We start from the raw sequence: 23,563 nt of genomic DNA, 5'->3' as shown, positions 1-23,563 counted from the left end.
TACCCGAAGGGAAAAAGGATCACAGACCACCACTCCACTTCCGTAAGTGCCGTAAAAAAAGCCTGTCTCACCCTCCCTGGCTCTGTCTCAGGGTCCTTACAGCTGCCTCTCAGAGTGTCCTGATAACATCAAGGCATTTTGGGAAATCAGCTGAAGTGGACCCAACGCTCTTTTCATGGCTCATCACACTCATGTGTCCGTGCACGCGGTCCTTTATGGTAATGCGTGTCTACAGCCGAGGGAAACCATGTAATTCCACATAAGTGTCAACAGTCTGCCGTGTGTTCATGTCTGTGCATGTATGTCAAGTTTAGGACAGGGGATGGAGGGGATGGAGGGGATGGAGGGAGGGGGGTGTTTGTTCTGCTCAGCAACTTCAAACGTTTTAACTGACCAGAGCAAATACACTGCAGTGTGACCACTTGCACACAAAAAGACGAGCAGTAAATGCGTTAGAGGTTGGGTCGGCTGACACTGTTTGGACACAACAACCCCTCTCCTGGTCACGAGACATTAAGCTCAACCATCTCAGTCAGTCAGCGAGTGACCTGTAAATGCCCTACTTACATACGAGTCACTCATATGACAAGACTGAAAACATGTTTTCAATTCCAAACCCAAGGTGCAGAGAGAATTCCTCACAGAGAGGGCATTGTGAGAGCCCGTCTCCCTCAATGGTGTCAGCTTTATTCCATTTGTCGACACCTTCATGCACATTTAATTTGTAAAATCGGCACATATTATAACCGGCTGGCACCGAGTTTGAGGCTGTAGGTGTTTGCGTTCTCATCACGTTCTGATTTCAGAAGCCTGGCTCTCTCTGCCTCCTCAGTCATTGTGCTCCAAAAAGTGAGAGGGACAGCCGGCTTTTGTGCGGAGACTGAAACTTTTTAAAGTTTCTCCACATGAATACACTCGAACAGTGACGCTACAGCTCATCAGAAGGCTATTCATTCAGCAAGGGCACAGGCCTTACACACACACACACACACACACACACACACACACACACACACACACACACACACACACACACACACACACACACACACACACACACACACACACACACACACGGGCAACAGGAGCGTGCACACACACACAACCACACAACCACAGGTGCTGCCCCCTTCTCTCTCTGCTCTGTGTCACTTGGCGGACACCCAGGCGCTGTCACCTTGTGTTAGCGTAGTGCAGGAGAGAAGATTCAGGGCTGTTTTCCTTACTGTACAACCGTGTAGTAACGTGACGCCATTCTGGTGTCAGAGCCAATGACACAGAGCAGATCCGGCCCCACAATAGAAGCTGCAGGTGCCTCTCTGAACCTGCAACCACAGTCTCACATCCAGCAGACAGTGCACAACATGCATTTATGAGTGGAAAACTAAACTGGGATTTTTAATTTGACACATTGAGAAGAAACAGAAATCAATGTCAGATTCAGAAGTTGGCAAATTAGTTGACTGACATCCTACAACCTCAATAATCTGATGTCCTCTTACAGAAGGAAATGCTCTCTGCAGCATCACAAATGCACACATGCAATGCAGATAACAAAACTGTCTGAATCTGCTGCCAAAGTTGTAATGCAAAGCTCAAGTCCTACACCTGAAACTAGAACCTGCAGTACTCGATCTACAAGTGCAAGCTGACAAACCTCATCGGTGCTGCAGATGTCCAGGAGGAACAGAGAAAGAAGGAAAGGAGATGAGGAGATGGACAGGAGAGGGGAGTCCCAAACCATAGCCAGCTTTGCAGAGAGTGCAGGAGGAGGAGGAGGAGGAGGAGGAGGAGGAGGAGGAGGAGGAGGAGGAGGAGTATGGTAGTATGGTAGGAGGGAGGGACTTGGCAGCATGTCAACAACAGGGTTAGAAGGAGGGGGTTCAACAAGTGAATACCATACTTTCTGCTGCCAATCATATAGACTGCTGCTCGCAAACACACTTTATAGCACCTTTATGTTACGAATGCTGATACATAGCTTCTGATATTTAAGTTTATCTCTATATTAAGAGCATTAACATAGCAGCAAACAACTAATAAAGTCACTTTGTATCTATGTGTTGTTGTCTGAGCCCCTCTATTTACATAGGGCATATTTTAGTGCCTGTCCATGCTAGTTTATGACTGCAGCTCAGCATTGTACTCATACGGCGGTTACAGCTGATGATGCCATCCTGTCTGATGGCATCGGTGTGGAAGCATAGTGTCCACCCTCTGGGTCAAACTCAGGTAAACACTGTTGTCCTCATGTGCACTGTTAGCATTTAAATTCCAGATTTAGATCGATATGATTAATACTATACTTGTGTCTCTACTATTAAACTGAATCTGCAGCCAGCAGCCAGTTAGTGTAGCTTATCACAAAGCAGCCTGGCAACCTCACAGTAACAGGGAAGTCCCTGGCCAGCACATAAACCTCTATTAAAAATCACTACTTGTCGTATTTACTTAGGTTTTTTTTTTTTTTTGGCAGAACTCAAACAAAGCAAATAGTTCCCAGTTTGTATGCAGAGCTTAGCTAACTGGTGGCTAGCACACGGATCTGATAGTAGGTTTGATCTTCCCATTTTGCACAAAAATAACAATTCCCACAATGCTGGACTGCTCCACACTGCCGCTGTTCATATGATGCACAAACACACATATGATGCACAAACATCCAGAAACACTGTCCACTAGAAACTCCCCCATCTCCAATGGAGCCGCACATCAGAGTAAGTGTCCCACTGCTGCTCACAGTGTTGGTCCCAGTTACTTTGTCACTTTAAGACAACAGATTCTCTCTCCAACACACACACACAGGCAATCACACACAGACACACACACACACACACACACACACACACACACACACACACACACACACACACACACACACACACACACACACACACACACACACACACACACACACACACTCTCTCTCTCTCTGGGCGGTCAGAATTCTCTGTCTAATGGAGGGTAATGAGTTTAGACTGTGAACACTAACACAGTCTATATAAAGCCTTGGCCCACTGAGTTGTGACAACACTTCTCTAACTAAATATACTGCCGACACAGACTCACAAGTTTGTATGCCGCAGAACTCAAACACTGCACAGCACGAGATAAACTGGGTCAGAAGAGTTTAGAATAAACATGTGAAAGTGCATTTCTGTCTCCAACTGCAAGTGAAACTCATCATAACAATAGTGCTACACAAATATCTGGTTCGGTTATTAAATATCAAAAGGTAGCCTTAAGCCTCATGGTTATTGAAGCACAATACCAAAAAGATCCTCCAACTTAGCCTTCATTTTGATCTCTACTACACGATGTGTAGAAATACATATGTCAACACTTGATAATCCTCTTCTGTGGCAGTTTCTGCTACAGTTACATCCACAAAATCTGCCATAATGACACACACACAGACTCACAAGCTGGAAACAACACCAGTGTCACCGTCGCGGCTGGTAATAATTCCAGTCAATTCCAGGATTGTTTGACTGCTGCTAAAGTCCAGTGGCAGCAGAGTGAAACGTTTCCTTATCCTCCTTACTAAACGTAAAGAAAACTATGAAAAAGTAAAGAATATTTAACTGACATCCATAAGAAATATGTCCTTTATCATCAGAAACAAACCCATGAAATATGCTGTTTGCATGAGACCAACCATTACCACGATGACTGTTAAACAAACTCAAAAAACGGTTCAGATCGGAGCCGACACCAACATTAACCCTCTCAACCTGTGGGGATGAAACCAGTCTAGAGTATCGTAACAAACACTCCAATAAATCCCAGCTCATCACCTCACTGTCCCACTGTCCCACTGGTCCAAGAAGCAGAATTGTTTCCTTACTTACAGAACAGCCACGGAGGGTATATTTACCTCAGCATCCAACAAATGAATGTTTGTTATAAAGCTGAGAAAAAAAAAAGAAAACGCTCTTTCCTTGTTACATGAAATATAAATGTACCGAGTTAACTGAAGTGACCTGAAAAATGAAAAGGAGGAGTTTTCTCCTGAAAGGAAACACTTGTTTCGGTGCAGCATCGCATGCTGAGAGCTGGCATGATATTTTCTTGGTCTCACAGCAACACAGCAAACTTGCATTTCCAACTAACCGAACTTACAATTTGTAAAAGCGCATTATAATAGTGTTGTTTTTGCTTTTTTACAGCAATCCGTACATAATACTGAGAAGTATATATGTGTGTGTGTGGTTGAACATGAGTCTTACCTTTGTTCAGGTGCAAGTTGGCTTTGGTCTTGTCACTGAAGCCCTGGCTGCGTCTGTTCCCAGCAGCACTGGCCGAGCCTCTTGGAGGGATGTCACCGCCGGCAGTAGACACCCTCGCTGAGGGGCCGGGAAGTCTGGTGGAGAGACAGAGGGAGAGGGAGAGAGACAGAGAGAGAGAGAGGGAGAGGGAGAGAGAGAGAGAGAGAGAGAGAGAGAGAAGAAAGAATATATTTGATATAAAAGCCTTCATCTCACACACTGAAGGAAGACACTTGGTTAATGCAGGTTCATTCAACACATTCTGCTGGGACAAATCCAACCGCTTCTATATTCAAACAGGAGGGGATCGCTTAATTAGGACAGACCATGCAGATTGATAACAGTAAGGCAGTGAACACATGTTACTGTATGGAGAAATGTGTCATCCAACAAGACGTCACAGATCTGCTATCACTTCACATCTCTTCGGCAGAAGCAGCCGCTATGTCACTACTGTGTATTAAGAAAAGTGTTACACACTGACAAAGGTTTCAAGAGCAAGACGTCATATAAATCATGAGCAATCTTTCTTAAAGGGTTCCTTTGAAAGATAAATGTTTAAACCACGTTAGACCTCCAGTTGCTATCAAGATCTAAATAACATTAAGGCTATTGCTTTCTATTTAATTTGTGCACTGAATAAGAGACTCCATCCAAACACCAGGTTAACCTGGGGCCATGGAAATCTCATCCAGTGGCTTAGGGGCTTTGGCGAGCTAGTCTAGGTTAGGTCAGGAGCCTGGGAGATAGCTTCAATTAAGTGAGGAGATTGAGGAGGGAGATACAGGAGGAATCCACTCAGGAGGCTGGAGGCAGCGTGTCCCATGCCAGGTCCAAACATCAGGGCTGATGTGGTCCATCGTGACCCACAACACTCATGATGTTTCTCATGGCTCGATTCCCACGGCTTCTCCCGCTTCCCAATTACATCCAAACAGAATAAACGTAATAAGATCACTCAAGAACCACCTGTATGAGCAGATTTGTTTGTGGCTTGGACGAGTGATTTAGGCGAACTTGCTGCATTCTCGTAAATTCTGAAATATTTCTTAAGTAGAAACTAGTGCTACGTTTAGATCTACTCATCCACTATTTTTTTCAGTGCAAAGTTAAAGTTATTAATATTTATGATTCTATTAAAGGATATGAGCAGCCTGCCAGAAATGATGAGCATGTTTAATCATCCCACACAAGCGTCACTCTGGCTTCGTTTTCCACGTTGTGAATTTGCAGCTTGTGACCTCAGTCGATGCCAAAGGAAGTTGATGCACTAAAATCCACAATAAAAACTTTTTCTGACCTACTTATTGATTTCCACTCCTGCCCTCTTGTTGGACTGCAAGGTCATGTCTTCTTCAAGCCAATGCTTAAACCAACCACTCAGTCACCCTGCGGACCTGAACTGTTTTTTACTACTTTGTGGTATTTTAGAGTCTTTAGAAACATTATATCTGGCTCACAGTCTGTCTGGATGTCTGTGAATTAAAATATACACACAACTTCATAAATGTAAACTCAGCGAGTGTTTCCTGCAGCACTGCTTGGCCCCGCCTCCCTCCGTGCACCTCCAGTAATCTAATGGACACAGATGAGCTCAGCGTGGACGTATCTGAGTGAGTTGGACGGGCTGAACGGTCCCAGGGGAGGCGTGAGCTTCAGAGTACTCGTCCGGCTCCTTTATTTCATGGATTGGACAGGGCATGGGGGAAATTTATGACACCTGGATTCCATATCGTGAGTCGATCTGTTACCTTCGGTGAGGTCTGAACCAAGCTGTAATCTGACAGCTAATGAAATGCTAATTCACAGGCGGCGACAGCGTCACCTTCCTCATCGTCATCCTGGGAGAGCGAGGCCGATGCCGATAAGCAGATTACAGCTCTCTCTCTCTCAGCTCTTGTATGCATTATGGAAACTCTCATTTCCGGCGCGCCATTCACTTTGACGGGCCATTATTTATCTGTCCACTGGAAGGTAATAGGTTTCACCACATTGTTTAGTCAAGAGGAGCCGAGGATCATTTGGCTTTCAATTATGCCGGGGCCAGTCAGTCTACTGCCCTCCCCCCTTTGGATATGATATAGAAGAAATATTCTCTTATGAATACATAAAAAATGTATTTCAAAAGATAATTATGGACTACAATGTGTCAAAACTAACAAGTACACATCTCTGCATGTGTTTCCTGTCAAGAAGAGATATGATATACACGTCAAAACTCAACTCTGAGAATATAATAAAATTATAAAACATACGTGAAATGCATCGCTTACTGTTGCACTGGCAGGAAATGACCAATACCTTTACATTTAGTCTAGAGGGGGGTTTTATGCGTTCTGCAAGCTATCTTTTAGTTTAAACGTTAAATCTACTATCATATGGCGACAGTAAAACACTTTTAAGAATGCAGCTCAACTTAAATATGTACACTCTTTGACTGTGGCCTTTAAAAGAGAACATGTTAGAAAAGCCAAGCTCCAAGGAGAACCTCAACTCTTCATCTTGTAGTTACACATGCGAACCAGACGGTGGAGCCATTGCATTGCTTTGGAGAGGGGCTGGTGTGGGTCAGGTGCATTACTGACAGAATCTGGGATGGGCAGCATGCAAAACCACATCCTGAATCCAAGGTGCATCATCACATAATACAACACGGCATGCTGGAAAAGAGCAAAATGTGAAACGCTACTCTTCAACGGCACATATTACAGACACACAATCCAGCCACGTTAATTATTAATGTCACATTATATGGGGGATGTGCTTGTCAAGCAACCCCCCCCTCACACACACACACACACACACACTTACTTAAGGGTTATCTAAAGGTCTTTCACAGCCCATTTAGCAGGCTTGCCAAATGAGGCGCGCTGCCAGACAGACAGGCCCGTCCGAAAACGCAGCCTGGAGCTTGAGTTCTTATCTGCTCAACACTACAACTCATGCATAATAGATAGTGCTTGTAGTAGAGATTGCCCCAAATCAGAGACAAGGAAGCAACATGAACCTCGTTGCAGTACGAAAGAAACGTTATCCTTGATTAGGGGCAATTTCTACCTTTGTAATTTCCAGGAAGGGGACGGGACAGGAGGTATGGAGGTATGGAGGAGCAGGAAAGAGAGGGAGGAGCAAGAAGACAGAAAGGCAGAAGAAGCTGACCTAGAGGTCTTTTTCTGACCAAGGGAAAACTTGAGCAGTTTACTCTGGGAGCCATCCCTAGAGGAGAAGAAAAGAGAAGAGAGATATGGAAGAGGTTTACAGTTATAAATGACAGGAGGCGTGAACAGGAGGATAGAAATGACACAATGATGGATTAGAACAGCAGAAACAGCAGAGAAGTGAAGAGTAAAGAGACGAACCCATTCACCCAGATTCAAGGTTACACTGCTTATATTTCCAGTTGCCAGACAGGGTATCACCGCGCCAGCGAGACTCACCTGGACTGCATCTCGGCCTGCGCTGCTTTCTGGGCTGTGTGGGCGGGAGTCCCATGCGTAGGGTGGCTGAGCTGGGCCGGGGCGCTGAGCTGGGCCGGGGCGCTGCACTGCTGGCTCAGGGGAGGGTGTGTGCCCTGGGGCTGGGCGGTGGGTGGGAGAAAGGGCTGGGAGGTCTGTCGCTGGGCCTGCTGCTGCTGCTGCTGCTGCTTGTAGCGGGACAAGCTGAAGAAGAGGCCGAGGATGGCTTTCAGATTACCATTCCGGATCTCTGCGGGTCAGGGAGAAGGACAGCGTGGATTATTAGAAAGGAAAAAGGCAGGTGAGGTGAAGAAGGCTAAAGGTGGATAGATTACATGACAGCTGTTATAATGTGATAATGAGGAATCAATGTATTGCCTTAACCTGCTTACTTCAATGTGGTCTCACAAGCAGAAAAGCTCATTAATACCAATGCACGTTAAGGTGGCACCGATCGCCTTTACCTTCATTGCTCATGCATCCGTTCACTTTTAATCCTGCAGACTAACACTAGTTTTAGCTGAACTGAACATAATGTTTAGAAGAACCTGCAAGACGTAACCTGACTTTCTAACTGAGATTGACTCGATTAGGGAACAGAGTTCGAGTTGCAGCAAGTACTCTTCCTCTTCAGCAGCCGGGAAACACAACAAATACAATGAAATGTGCTGGTTTTGGGTCTCCAATATATCTTACTTGCATGTTCTTGGACTGAAAGAGGAAAAATACTCGGCTGAACCGTGAAATGACCCAATGTTCTTTCTGGACATTGCAGTCCACTGATTCACACTGTTATTGTTCCTTGTGTGAATAATGGGATGTAAACATTTAAGCCACAATCAATCTCTTTTTTGAAGTATGTTACATTTTAACACGGTACTATTGTGGCCTTTCTGGTACATTAGATTTATATATGGTGTAATCAGCCCCTGCTGAGCCTAAATGTTTTAATGTGTACTGTCTGGCATTAATGTAGTGTGTCTTGGAAAAAGAGCAGGCCAATAAAAAGTCTTCGTTCTTTATCTTTTTTCCATAGCAGTAGTTCAGTAGCTAAGCCCGGCCTGGCCCGGGTAAAAGTGCAGGAGTCCAGCTTACCCTCCGAAGACAGACCCTGGATGTTGACTCCTCTGGCTGCCAGGAAACTGAGGCAGGCATCGATGTTCTCAATCTGGACAGAAAGACACAGACAGTGTAAAACACAGAGCCCTGCACATTTCCATTCACATTTGCATATTTGTATAATATGGGGAGGCATGCTGGTCTGGATGGTGCAGGCTTCTCCTGAGAGCGTAATGGTAAAACTGGTGAGCGTCTACATGTTTATCGAAAAAAGGAAGCTGGCAGCACAGCATCATGTTCTAAGGTGTAACAATGTACAGAAAAGAGGTGCTGAATATGAACAATGACATCATGATACAATAAATTATGTGTATTGGATTTGATTTGGCAGTAAATACACTTGTAATCTTAGAAAGTACTCAGGAAATGTATACAACCTCACAATCCTTTAATGTACGATGTACTCATTTAAATGGTGAATCTGCATCTGGATGCACATCTGCATCAAAATGCACTGAACAGCCAATTAGGCTGATTGACTGACGGTGCCATGATTTTTGGAGAAGCATTAGACCAAACATTCCAGTTTCATTCCTATCGATATGCTCATCAATATAGAACATTTTATTAATTAAACAAATGTCAGAAATTGATTTTTGTCATGGCTGTTAATGGGATTTTCGGATTTATGGATGAATACAAAGAGATATCCAAAAGAGAAATCAAGCTAAACAAATGGAACTGTAACCATAAGCTCTTTGGCAGACATAAAACATGCTTTATGAACTGTGACTGACTTCTACATATCCTGCTGTGCAAAGCTCAAAACACATTGGCCACACAGTTCCACAGTCAAAACATAATTCAAACTAAGCAGACTTTCATCAGGGGGGCAAAATGCACTGACACAGTTGCTATGACAGCAGCCATGGCAACCTGAGTAGACTGCTGAGCTGTCACCGGCCTGCCAGAGGATTTGATAGGCAGACGGGCTTTGTTTGGAGACCCATGTGACCCATTATGCAGCGAGTCGGCCGGGCAGGCCCACGTAATCGCAAAGTAAACCACATAAAACAAGTCATCGAGCAGAGTCACGGCGGGTTGACGAGCGTGCGATCAAAGTTTACCAACTGTTGTTCTCGATGAGCAAACACACCAGGTAGAGCACACAAGATATCAGTACGGCACAGCCGGTTGCTCTGACTGTTAGGCGGTACTCTAGGCGAGGCAATTAACTGGAGAATTGACTTGGAAATGGACATTTAAGAGCATTTTACAGTATGCACAAAAGGTGAAAGAGATGCTACATCTTTTTTAGCACATTTATTGCCAGACGGCGTATGTTTATAATACGCTGTAAGCTGAAACAGAATCTCACGGCCAAGGGAGTGCAGATATAGAGCAGTGATACTCCAGGTGGTTTCTAAAATACAATACATATCAACGGTGCCGTTTGTGAACGAGACCGGGTGTGGGCTGCAACCGGGAGGGTCCCGCTCGCTAAAGATTAATGACATGATTACACTTAATGTGCGCCGGCTAAATATAGCTTGACCTACAGCTCCCTCTGTGGTTCTCCTGTACGGAAGTATCCGGCTGTGAAGTGAGAGGCTGAAGTACAAACTAATTTACACCCGCCCTTATTCTAATACGGGAACATCTGATACAAACACACACACATACTGATGCTACTGGAACCGTTGGTACTGGTCCTTTAGTGCTGCTCTAGTGCTGGTTTCTTCTGGACGGTGGTGAACGAAACTGGAACTAGACCTGCTATAATAAATGAAAACAACAACACAAATGCCTGACGACGTCCAAAAAGCTTGATCGGGGCTTCCCTAAAAGTTATTGTTGCACCCTTTTTTTCTGCTGATCCAATACCAACATTGGTAGTATTTATACTACTAACCAGATTATCACATCTGCCACACCTGATCCCTAACAGTTGTATTACTACCAGGGTTATTATCAAATCTATCCAGTAACAGACTTGCTTTGTTTGCTTACATCTTACTGCATCATCTAAGTGATAAACTTCACTTTTGTACCACATTCTTGTTAATCAATCCACCTCATGATTACTAGTTCAGACTCCATGTCTTTCTGAGCCACGTTAGCGTGTGAAAGGGCTGGCGGATTGAGTTGAACCAGCAGTGTTGCCCCTCCTGTCGATTCCTTGACCTCTGATCCCACACACAGTTGTTAGAGGGGCTGACATATGCTACCCGAGAGATGATACAGCAGAAAATGCAGGAAGAGTAGGAATGCAGACCGTGGCCCTCTCTCTCTAAATACCACACTCTTTAAACATGAGCCTTTCTGTCCTCTCGTCTACTCATCCGTCCCCACCGTCATACCCAGAGGCCTGGACTTCATTTGAACGACTGAACTGCTCCCCTACGGGCCCACATTCCCCGGTACAGTTGGAGTTTAAATAGCAGCAGCCTGCAGACAAGATGCTTCATTAATAAGACAGCCCATCAAAAATGCCAGGCCCGTCCCTGCTGAGATGCTTCCAAGCGCCGCCTCGCAGGAGGGAGACGTGCTGAAACCTCTTGCCATTTAAAACCTGCAGAGGCTCAGAGAAGGAACAACTCAATCAATCTGCCGTCAGCTACTCTACATAACCTGTATATTAATAAGGAGACCAATCAATGTATCTAGGATCTGTCCCTAAAGAACTCTCCCTTGTGCAACCAATTATTGTTGGATATCACAACTTTATTTATAAAAAGGTCAAATTTTTGTTAGGAGTCTGAATTAAAGTAAGTTCAAGTTCAGCTGGGAATCTTTGTTGTGCGTCATCCCTTCACTCTCTCACCATTTTCTCTTTTAAATGTCTGACAAACAGAACATTGACTTCATGCCAAAGTCACTATCAAGTAAACAATTTGACATTACAACTTCTCAAATGCAAATATATTATTTATATTATTTAATGTAGATTTGAAGAGAATGCATTGGGGTTTTAAACCGTTACTGAAACAAAATAAGTTGGTGTCGGTTTGGTTTCATACAATATCTGATGGAATTTTGTCATTATTTATGACATTAAAAAACAGTGTCAATCAACAAGTCTCAACCAATTAATAAAAGAACATATTACACAAAAAAGAGACTAAAGACTAAATAGATGTGAATATATTTGACATTTAACCAGTTATAAACAGGAATAAGAAAGTTGTATCACTACATGATGAAGCTCCATCACTAAGATTTGAAGGCTCGTCTCTATTCTGTTCTCCACAAACTTAATGTTGAGACGATGGATAAACTCAAGAAAACGTCAGAAATACAGTATATACACACAAAGTATGCAGAGACTCACAGTCAAGAGAACACTCCGATCGACAGAACGAAACACCTCTAAAGAAGCCCTGGGAGAGTCGGCAACGAATCCTCAGAAGTGCTGAAGCGGCTCCCCCCTGCCTGGCTGTGTGGTACGTTCCTGCAGTGTGACTGCTTCGCCCGGCCTCACGCCTCCTTCCAGGCCGCCATCACCTCCTGCTCTGCTCCGGCAGCAGCGTGGGGCGGTCTGGCCTGCCGACAGCCCTCTGAACAAACACTTCTTCCCATCACAGGGATGCTATTGTTGTGTGTGTGTGTGAGACAGCGAGGGAGGGAGGGAGTGTATGTGAGCTAGAGTGTTACGTCTCTGAAGCAGGATTTGACTGATAGGAGCTTTTGAAGACCGATACGGAGACCGATGTTTTTAAATCAACGTTACTGATAGCTTGATCTGAAGCAATGAATATCTGTATTCAAAAACAGAAACGTTGTACTTCTCAGAATGAAACAAGCCTCAGAGGCAGCACCGACAGACAACACAGGCTCAACTTAGACTGGTTGTTGTTGCTGCAGGTCTGTTTAGCCCCCTGAGAAAAAGTCTGATAATGAGCAACAAAAACTTTAAGTGCTAAGCAGCTCCGTAACTATTCAACACCAGTTAAAGCACCGGGATTCACATCTGCCTTTAAAGGATCATTCCGCTTGATTACAACTTGACTAATCTGATACTTGCGACCAATCATTCGTACCGGAGATCTGGGAATACGACAGTGTTGCTATGACAACAAATGTGAGGTAAAAGCAAAAGTAAGTACAACAAACTGTCAGGAATCATGTATTGCTCCAAAATAATCTATGATAAAGCTTGCATAAGGCCCAACAGTAAAGGTGTTCCAGATTGTTTCTGGTCTGATCAGAGACTTCATACTGTCACATGATTAGCACATAGCTGATATTTTGGGAAAATCCAAATATTGACTCGATTGACTCTGATCTTTCAGTCTGAGACAACTCTATTGCCGACAACTTTCCGACTGCTGGGTCTTGTTTATTTTCTGATCACAAACATAGTTGAGAGACAACGTGTTGTCAGCATAAGTGTGTATCTGTATGACTGTGTGCTTAAATGTGTCGGTATCTGCCCACGCACACCCTCAATCCCTCAGGAGGTTTACACATTACATCTAAGAGCAGCTCACCTGCTGAACTTTGACATCTACCTCAATAACTCTCTTCTGTTGACTAACATAAATTAATGCAGAGGTTTAAACCCCTCAGGGAAGCACTGTGTTTCACTGCTTATTGATAAAAATATGTAATTATGCACCAACAGCTATGATAAACACGTCACGATTAAAAATCACACACGCCAACGTCAGGCAGTGTATTCTGTCTTACTGCTTCTGCAAATGCCTTATTATAGACTTGCTGTTTTGTGTCTTTATTCATCAAGTTAAGTGAGAGTGTGCGTGCTTTCATTTAATTCTGCATATTTAAATATGTTTCTTACTGTTCTCTCCCCATAAGATTTACAAACTGTTATGTCAGTTTCGTTCTTTTTTTGCTAAGTATCCTCAGGCTGACAGTGTCTGCCTCCACAAATAAAAACAAAACGTTCCTCCAGCTATATGAACTATTCCCTGCTGAACTGCAGAATTAAAGCAACGCTGCTCTAATTTGTTGTGTGAAAAACACATATTTTCATTTAAAAAAAGCCACTTTATGGGATTATTCCTTGTTTAATTTACATACTGTCCTATATAGACACTGGACTCACAGAAACATTAACATAGCTTATTACTCAGTCAAGTGTTTCCCTTATTTTGTCCACCCCCTTTAGGTGCTGTTTCTTTATTGCCATCTAAGCCATCTATATTTCAATAAAGGTCTGTGCCCTCTGAAATTAAGATTTGAGGTTTGGTATATTTGGTTGCTTAGAAACGGTAACTATGATCACCTGAGTTCTGTCCAGCTGACGCACACACACACACACACACACACACACACACACACACACACACACACACACACACACACACACACACACACACACACACACACACACACACCGCTCCCTTTGATCAAACATTTACCAGCCCGTTGAATCATTAATAAAACATATTTTGGGTCTTGTCCGTCTGACCTGCGTAAAGCGTCACCACCTATCGACAACACATTGGTCTGCGTCACAGAAGCACGTTTAATAACTGTGTGGCTGTTTAAAGTGACACAGCACCCGAGGGTGAAACCCAGGGTGAGAGATGTAGAGAAACTCCACATAATCACAAGAAGAAGAGCTGCAGCCTCATTTAACATTCCTCCGTGACTTTTGATGTTTCCTCGTCAGTTTTTCATCAAGGCCATTAAACAGCAGCTATCTGTCAGTCTTCACCTCATCCTCTATAGCAAGAGACTGGAGAGGATAAACCAGTCCAGCACACGGGTATTAGGAATACAGGTAATAGTTAGAAGAATTGGACATAGTCATTATGACGTCACCCATCGGTTTGTGAACTATGGTTTGAAGTTTCAAATTTTGACCCAAATTTACCAAATGAACATCAAGAAGATTTGAAACCAGTGACTGAGACCATAAAGTCGTGTTTACTGAGATAATAAATCAAGTGAGAAGTAATTTTCTCATAGACTTCCATGCAAATAGACTTCTTTCTACAACTGGAGGAGTTTAAGGCATTTCCACAGTGGGTTAACTTTTCACAACAAATAAAAAAAAAAACCTTAAAATGAGCTGATGAGATGTCCCCTTTAAATAAATACAAACCCACTTTCACTCTATATTTCTTACTCATTCCTTAATAATGGCTTAACCATGAATTTGTGAACACAATACGCAATTATCTATACATTTCTACTGTAAATAGAAGTATAAAATGTCCAAAATGTAATCTACTGAAGGCCATGAAGTAATGTAATTTAATGGGTCAGTTCATCCAAATTGCCTGACTTAAGCCATGCAGAAAATGTTGGTTTTTAATGTTCGTGTTTCCAGATATCTGTCACTTCAATCCTAACACAACGGAAGCGAAAGGAATTTAATTTGCAGTGATTACAGCGTTGGAAAATCCCATTATGAAAATCAACAGCAAGATCTCTCCGAGGTAATAGCTTCCTGGTACAACAGGCTGCCGGTTTTAATGCGAGCCGCTTTCTTCCAGTGAAATATTCCCTTTTTAATTCTGCTCATCTTCAAAACGTCGGCCCATAATATCGGCAGTAAATGAATCCATCGCCAGCTTTTAATAGTGTTGAATAAAAGCAGGATGATGACATGTTTGGCTGACAGCAACACCTCTGTGAAGCCTTGTTTAATTTCCCACAGCCTTGCAGGTGAAAGCTGGTACATTTCAGAAGCTGCAGCTTTAACACCGGGTGCTTGGAGGAGAGATTCCCTACGTGTGATTACTTGTTTGTTTGTTTGCTTCTACGGGTGCTTGGCATCCTGTGTGGTTTTAACAGCTCAGTGTCAACTCAACACCCTCGCTCTGAGGCACAGACACACACACACACACACACATGCAGACACACACAGAGGCTTGATGGGTGGCAAAGGAACGACCCGACGACGGGGGTCCGTTTAACGAGGATGTGACAGTTGTAAAAACACGAGTGTCACTCCGGCCCGAGGTAGCCAGCATGCTAATCAGCTAGCGTGAGAGTGAGGTGGGAGTGCTACGGTTTTCTTCCACTGATGGAAGCCTATTTCCATGTTTATTCGTTTACAGACGGAGGTTAAGTTAAGTGGCGGTAATTGGCAGCAGCTTTGGAAGCTTTTTGGGGGTTTGGAAGCAATGAAATCAAGTGCAGTAAAAGTGGGCTCTCACAGTCCTCAACCCCAGCTGCCAACTAAACTCTCAGGACCTGTGTGTGTGTGTGTGTGTGTGTGTTTGTTTTGACAGCACAACAACACAAAGCACACATTTGCATAATGACTGCGGTTGCACCTGCCCTTAGCACTGCTTGAGTGCGTCAGATTTTGCTTTAAAGCTAACAATCCTACTGAGATTAAATGCAGCGATCCAAAAATATACTCACGCAGACGCACGACAACATCTGAGCTTATGGAATCAGATTTTGACAGAACACAACAATATCCCATTGCTTGAATGCACACTGTGTTGTTCTGTCTTCTTTTGTTATTCCTCTTGATTGACACAAACACTATCTATGAACAATCACAGGCTTATCATCTATTTGGAAACCACTTGATTTGCCTCAGCGGTATCCTGTAATATTCTTGTCTTTAAAAGCAAGGCTGGATGTGAGAGAGGCGACACAGGATGTTGGTTACAGCACAACAAAACCACAGAGACGTCCAGATCTCTGGGACCAAAGAGGGAAAAACGCTCAATTACAGGCGACTGGGGGGCGCAATCAGCGCTAATGGGTAAAGGCCTAATTGATAGTGAGTGGGACAGGAAGTACCGAGGGGGGTAAGCCATTTTCACATGTCTTTCCGGAGTGATTTGAACTCAGGTTTCTGGCTCTCTTTTAACTGGTCTGGATCGCCATGGTTACACAGGCTGCAGGGCGACCTGCTCTGGAAGCAGGTTCATTTCAGAACATCAAATCAAAACATGCCAACGCCTCTACTACCGACCAATCAGCTCACTGCAAAAACTCATTAATCAAAAGTACTGGCTTTACAATAAGAGGTCATGTTGCAGACTTTCGTCTCAATCCGCTATCCACTCATGATAGTTCAATAAACTTAAAGTGCTTATTGTTCATTCCCAATGACACAACCTGAGGATAATTGGAAATAAAAACCGATGCCCTTTGTTGTCTTTCATCAGAAATTAATCCACATGCGGTTAATTAGCTCCCAGTAGATTCTGAATGCTACATTTTGGTCAGAAAGACCTTATCAGGCGTTCACAATTACTTTTCTCTTCGTCTTTGCTTCGGCAGAATAAAACACGTTACGTCATTCTGCTTCATACATTCATGATTGTTTCTTCATCATCAACAAAAAAACAAGACATACTCTATACATTATAATAGTTCCTGCTTCTAATTCTAGCCTCAGATTTACTTTTATAAATCTAGAGTTTCTACAGCGTCTTATTTGAGACCAATGTTAGGTTAACCCCAAAAGAGTGGCACAGGCTCTATATTGTCAGTTATATTAAATTAAGGAACTACCCTGACTGATATACTTTGAGTGTTTATTATCTACAAAAGGGGAGATTTTTTTGTAAAAAAAATAAATAAAAACAAGCTCACACAATCAAAACGTAAAAACAGCACTTTTGAAAACAAAAAGAAGCAGTAGGAACATTGTGACCAGCAGGACATCCTCATAAGTATAGTAATATGGGTTTGCTATGAAAGGGAAGGGTTCAGTGATCAGCTGTGCTTCCACCTCCTCCTCAGTTGTTAACTATGGGCGTGTATGTCTCTCTCTCTCTCTCTCTCTCTCTCTCTAGTGCTTTGAGAGGCTTCAGTAGTCTGGCTGGTGGCCAAAAATAGCCCCCCCAGCTGGCACACTGGCCCAATTTACGACCCTTCACATTCAGTGGAGGGCAGCCCTGGACTGGGCACGGTCGGCTCAAAGCACACTGTGAAAACACAGGAATCCCACCAGCAGCGTTTACAAAAGGAAATCCCACTTCAGCTTCATGTCAAATGTGGAATTAAAAAAAAATCATAACCGTCTGTAAACATTTCCATCAGCGCTGATGCTCCCTGGCTGCTTTGTGGAGATGAGAGGAACGCTCTCCCCTTTGCAAGTGTAACAAGATGAGGCAAAACTGGCCCCAAAACCAAAAGCCTGCAATTCTTTCAACTGAGCGCCAACTGCCAGAAGTCTGAGCCAGAGGTTTCACTGACGGCAGCCCGCAAGACCACAAAAGTAAAAATAAATGGACTGACTATTCACCAGTCTTTTTTTTTTTTTTCACCGCAGCTCCCAGCAAGGACCACATGAGTCTGTGAGATGGGGCATCAAAGCAGTGTTCACACACACACACACACACACACACACACACACACACACACACACACACACACACACACACACACACACAGAGGTAAATCTCACAACGTCCTGCCAAAATAAACCAAGAAGGTCACTTACCATCTGAGAACGGCTCTTGGGGCAGCCATTGATATCGCCGATCTTCTCATTGGCTGAGGAGGCAGAAAGAGGAGGCAGAGACAGAGGGATAAAGGAAGAGAGAAGGACAGATTTCAAGCTTGTTGGGTTGATGACCTTCTCTTTTAGTCCCTGAGTGCGTCCCAGACCGTGGCTGGCTGAGTGAGGAGAGCAGAGGTGTTCCTGCCGCTGACGGTGACCCCCGGCCCTCCCACTCTTCTCCCCTCCCGCTGAGCCATGAAACACTATCTGGTCGCAGCAAATGGGAACGGGGCCGCTGGGGGCCCAACCGAGATGTGAGCTTTTCAAAGGGGGCGTGTGTGTGTGTGTGTGTGTGTGTTGGGTGTCAAGGATTCCTCCCATCTATTAGGGGCCCAGCCCAAAGCAGCTGAGACACGATAGTCAGCTCGCAGCTGACAACTGTGCCGACAGCACGGAGTCCTGCATCAGGAGGCGCGGTAGGGCCCACGGTGCAGCTCCACCCCAGGACCACGTACCCTGCGAGAAAATACTCCTTCTTCCTGTCCGGTGAATAAACACAGAGTGTCTTTTAATGTGTCCTGCAGGCTGGGGACTCAATGGATGCTGACAAAAGTGGTTCCCAAATAGTGACCTCTTTAAACAAAGCTATGTTGACTTGTGACCCTCGGATGGTTCATATGTGCACCAGATATTTCCCTTTAACTGATTTAAATTTTAATGGATTCAAGTTTAATAAAACATAAAGGTGTAGGGGATAATATGAAAGACTATCCAGTTAAAAGAGATAAAGATGCTTCCACTCTTTTCCTCCTGTAAAATAGGAGAAAAAGGAGAGAAAAAGTAAACAGTCTTTACTGGGACATTATTAAAATAATGCAGTGTGGAGCAGAGATTTTGATAATCTCATCAAGATGACTATGGTAGCAAAAGTATCTCAAATAGCATTCCGTTCTTATAAAAATAGCCTAAAGATATGTTTCAAAACAAATGATAAATTATTTGACACGACTACTGCTGGTTATGGTTTGTGTGCTTCCTGACAAATTGCACAATGTGGTGACAGATACCCATAAAGAGACAGCTACTCTGTGATTTTCAGATGCACAGAATAAACGTTCCAGACACATTTGTGCGCTGGTCGACTAGTGCAGGAAAAGTGAGCAACAGCTCACAAATCATCACCCGGACATGTAACTCAGAAGGTCACAGATCAGGCTAACGGTGGCCTGAAGGAGGTTTCCCTCTTCCAAAGTCGTGACCTTCGGTGTTAGTCGGTCAAATAGCTAAACACATCCGTGCTGCATCCGGTCCCAGAATGGCTGTTCTGACACCAGCAGGCTGCTCCGGTTTCACCAGCGATTATGTGGTGTGAGGTTGTTTTTTTTTCTCCCCCAGTTGACAGGATGCGGCAGGCAGAACAGGTGAATGGACGGCTCTTGCTCATGTTTTTAATATCAGAGCAGAGCAGCGGTGTTCAGCTGTCGGAGTGTATATATTGTATGTAGGCTTGATGTTGTCAGAACACAAAAAGCACTGGATGAAGGGATAATATCCCTTTTAATTCCTGAGTTTATAGTTCCCAGGTGTGTTTCAGGAAAGGGCTGATAATATTACAATACAACAAGCTCAGTTCCTCACATCCAGGTGTGCAGGATTGACTGTTGTAGTCGCTAAGCAAGCAATGCTTCCATAACAGCTGGACCCACGTAGGAGTGCAGTGTAAATCCCACCTAGCATGTGTGACAGATGCAATAAAAGGCACGCTATGTAAACAAAGCAAGTGGGATGATGGATTAAAACCCACACAAAGTGAGAAAGACTTTATATCTGCTCAGGTAGATACACTCCACTACATCTTTACGTTGAGAAAATAGCTGTTTGCTGCTAAAAGCAATGCTCTGAATGTCAGCCAAGATCACAGCAGGATGCTGGAGCCAATGTGAAGTAATCGCATGAGAGAAGGAGGCTGCTCAGCATGTGATATCAATACATTTCACATACATTGCATAAAATGCCCCAGGCCTGATCCAACTCTGAAAAGCCAATCACATGCAGCCGCTACAGTGTGAGTCAGTGAGAGTCGTCTCTGTGCAGGACGAAGCCCTGGGAAGCATAAATCTGGGTCAAAGAGGAGGAGGAGGAGGAGGAGGAGGAGGAAGAGCTGGGAGCAGACAGCAGTCAGTGCCGTGCTGAGTCACCGGTCAGCTGGTGTCAGCCCGCTTCAGCCTCCAGGCTTTCGACACATGAAATGACAGGCCGAGGACGGTCGGACACAATGACAAGAGCGATGATGATGAAGACGAGTAAGTAAGGGTCAGAAACCCAGACGTACGGCCAACTTTCACAGCTCACACTAGGTTGAACATCTTCATATTCTGCTGTCGCGTCAACACATTTAATTACAAACCTCTTATCTATTCATGATTCGTTTAAAAATACAAAGAAATTCATTTGTGAAAATAAGAATTTGTTTCATTAGGTTTAAAAAGAGCTTGTATTTGCCTTTCTTACATTTAATTTCCTTTTTTTAATTTCTAGTAGTTAAATATCTACCCTGACTGCAGATTAAGGACATATTTCTGTTAGACATTCACGCTAAGGGAGTGAGGAGTGCTGCAGAAATTAGTCCTAAATCCAGTTCACTAGTTTGAATGGGTTTTTTGTTCGATGGCTGAAATTTTGCCCTATGAAATAAATTACGTCAGTAAATACCCCACTCATGAATTATGATGCTTTTAGGCAGAAATGAGACTTCTTAACGTCATCAGGTGGTGATGTCAAGTCTTGTGACATTGTCTTATTCTCCTTGTATTTTCAGCATGACTGCAGCGTGAGTAAGGATTATTTTGCTGAACACAACATGCAAGGCTCATAAACTTGTGTTTGCCACACGAGTTTATTTGCAGCAATAATGCAACATTTAATGGAAAGTAATTCACATTGGCTTTTTGTCAAGGGATCCAGCAGGATGTTAACTTCCAGGTTGGCTGAAAAAAATATGTTATCCCTGCAGCACTCTAACAATTACATAAGACCAGATCCCTATGAGTTTTTCTGAACTAGATCAAATGAGTTCACTCATGAGCCTCAGTGCAAACCTGCACTTTGTTTTGTCCTGACTCAACTGGAAGAAAACTATTCGATAGTGCAGGAGTATATACACTCTTTGCATGCTTCATACTGGACATAAAATAGTATGATTATTTATTATTAAGCTACTTATCTGATGATGAAGTCCTTTTTTTAAAAAAGAAATGCAACTTTGTTTGGTAAAGACCGGTCATGTGTTTAAAAGTAATTAATGACATGTTTCACATGAGCAAAGCACACTCACATTTACCGAATTTAGAAACAAATATATGTTTTTTCCTTACCCACGACCTGTATGATCTCAGCCAGCAACACTCCGTCTGCGACGTCCGTTTGCAGGTCCTTGATCAGACGCTTGTGTCCTGACTTGGCAAGGTAGTGGTTGGCCCAGTCCGTGTAGATCTGTGGTCACAAACACAGACCACGCCGTTCAGATATCATCCAACACAAAAACAATCCGGTCCGAGAAGAGGGGCAACCCCGTCAGGACGTCGTCCACGTGTTTCAAACTCCATAAACACTTGAAAACTACAAAAGGCATAAATGGTTGAAGCGAATTTTACGACTCTAATAAAATAACAACATGGTTGAATGGGAGCAGAGTAGCCGTCTTTCTTTTGTTGGGGCTCCGATCTGGCATATATCCGCGTGGTATTCAAATTGGGGCCATTGTGCTCAACCAGGGCATTCATCTGGGAGCGCACGGCGGCTGTTTTCAATGGGCCATGCTGACATCACTCTCTGGGGACAGAAAAGACCCTTCACTGCCTGGGGGGAGGAGGGGAGAGGGGCAGAGCAAGCATCTGAATAATCTGAATAGCTTCCTTCATAATTAGTCGCCCAACTCTCTCTTTTACTTACTCACTCACTCTCATCAAGAGTTTCTATTTCTGGTGAGATAAAAAAAAAAGGCACGCAAAGGTTGAAGTGAAGTCACACAGAAGATTTTTACTAATAAAGACAAAGTTATTTTGGAGAAACTGATACCTCGTGTGTCTATCTTGATTGTGCAGCTTGTCTGTAAACTGACAGAGAGTCTGTTTAACAAGTGCAACTTCAGAGCAGTTTCCACCCCGCGGGGATCTGGAAACATGTGCGACAGCTCGGCTAAATTAAGACGCCTCTCCCTCTGCAGTGTGTCTCAATCACGTTTCCACACAAACCCAAAAACGGCTACGCCAGTCAGGTGAATAAGACGACAGGAGGAGAGACTGGTACATGCAAGTAACCGGATTACTGTCTTTCCTCATGTAGGCAGCGACTCTGATTTTTCAAGCTGGGTTTTTCAGAGAGACATTTGTAGGCTATGCATGTGCAACGGATCACCAAACCAAACCATGGTTCAGTGTCCCAGTTTTGAGTCACGAATCAGATCAGCAGAAAAAAAACACATCATAGATGCCCCAATAATGTGTTTTGCTGCAGAGATGGATGCTGAAAGCTGATGATGAGAAAACAGGCCATAAACACACGTTGTCAGATATCCTGTGAAATCAAATTCCTCCCGGCAACGTGTAATTATAACGTGCATGTAAACTTCCTCAAGAATTACAGTGAAATCCAAGTGCATCTATTAGTGCTGAATGAGCGCACAGCATTGTTCAGGTCAAACACAAACACGCATGGCGGTGGTGGCGAGGTGTGTGACACTGTTGTGACCCTCCATTCTTTGTGTTTGTACTGTAAACAGACCCGGAGCTGTTCTGTCACGCTACTCATCGGATGAATCACCGCTCTCATGATGGCTTACAACAGGTGTGTGCACTTCAAAGGCATGCACACACACACACACACATATATACTGTATACTCATCTCCACACACAAGCTCAAATCCAGAAGGTTTATGAGAGTACACAACCACACATTAAACACAAAGAGCCTTGAAGCGACGTTTAAAATCACACAAGCTGCATACCCAAACACGATGCACAGTTAAAAAAAACCCTCTTGAGTGACACACGGAGCTAGAAAGCCTTCAATGAGCAGGATTAGGCTCTATCCTTTCAATGCACACTCTCAGCTGGTCATGGGGAAAAGGAAGTGCAATGTTCCAAGAGCTTTTGTGTCTGTGTGAGCTTTCTTTGAAGTAGTTTTGGGCAGGTAAATTGAGGGGTGGAGTGTAATTAAATGGGTAGCTGTCAGTCACAGAGGTAAAAACCCAGAGGGGGGTCAAATAGCCTGAGGCCAAGCGGGGGGAGGGAGGGGGGGATATGGTGAGGTTGTGAGAGGAAAGAAAAAGGGGAAGTGGGCAAGTCAGAACAAGTTGCCTTTTAAGTCATAAACTTTTCAAAACACATTTTTT

At 43.8% G+C, this 23,563-nt stretch overlaps 1 protein-coding gene across 9 annotated transcripts in view; it reads right to left on the bottom strand.

The window, feature by feature from the left end:
• The window catches only part of nav2a (neuron navigator 2a), a 204,699-nt gene that overhangs the window by 66,861 nt on the left and 114,275 nt on the right, over positions 1–23,563 (bottom strand). For 5 of the 9 annotated variants that reach the window (XM_084001805.1, XM_084001809.1, XM_084001802.1 and 2 more), the window contains exons 2-7: positions 21,545–21,662; positions 18,171–18,223; positions 8,819–8,891; positions 7,706–7,973; positions 7,428–7,484; positions 4,230–4,363 (exon numbers count right to left, since the gene is read on the bottom strand). In XM_084001805.1, coding sequence (XP_083857931.1) covers positions 4,230–4,363; positions 7,428–7,484; positions 7,706–7,973; positions 8,819–8,891; positions 18,171–18,223; positions 21,545–21,662 — 703 coding nt within the window. The remainder of the gene's footprint in view (positions 1–4,229; positions 4,364–7,427; positions 7,485–7,705; positions 7,974–8,818; positions 8,892–18,170; positions 18,224–21,544; positions 21,663–23,563) is intronic. The other 4 variants (XM_084001807.1, XM_084001810.1, XM_084001803.1 and 1 more) reach the window with 1 other exon arrangement.

This window comes from Eutrigla gurnardus, assembly GCF_963514095.1.
Source record: "Eutrigla gurnardus genome assembly, chromosome: 1".
Taxonomy (NCBI): Eukaryota; Metazoa; Chordata; class Actinopteri; order Perciformes; family Triglidae; genus Eutrigla; species Eutrigla gurnardus.
This window is presented reverse-complemented; position numbering and strand designations above follow the sequence as displayed.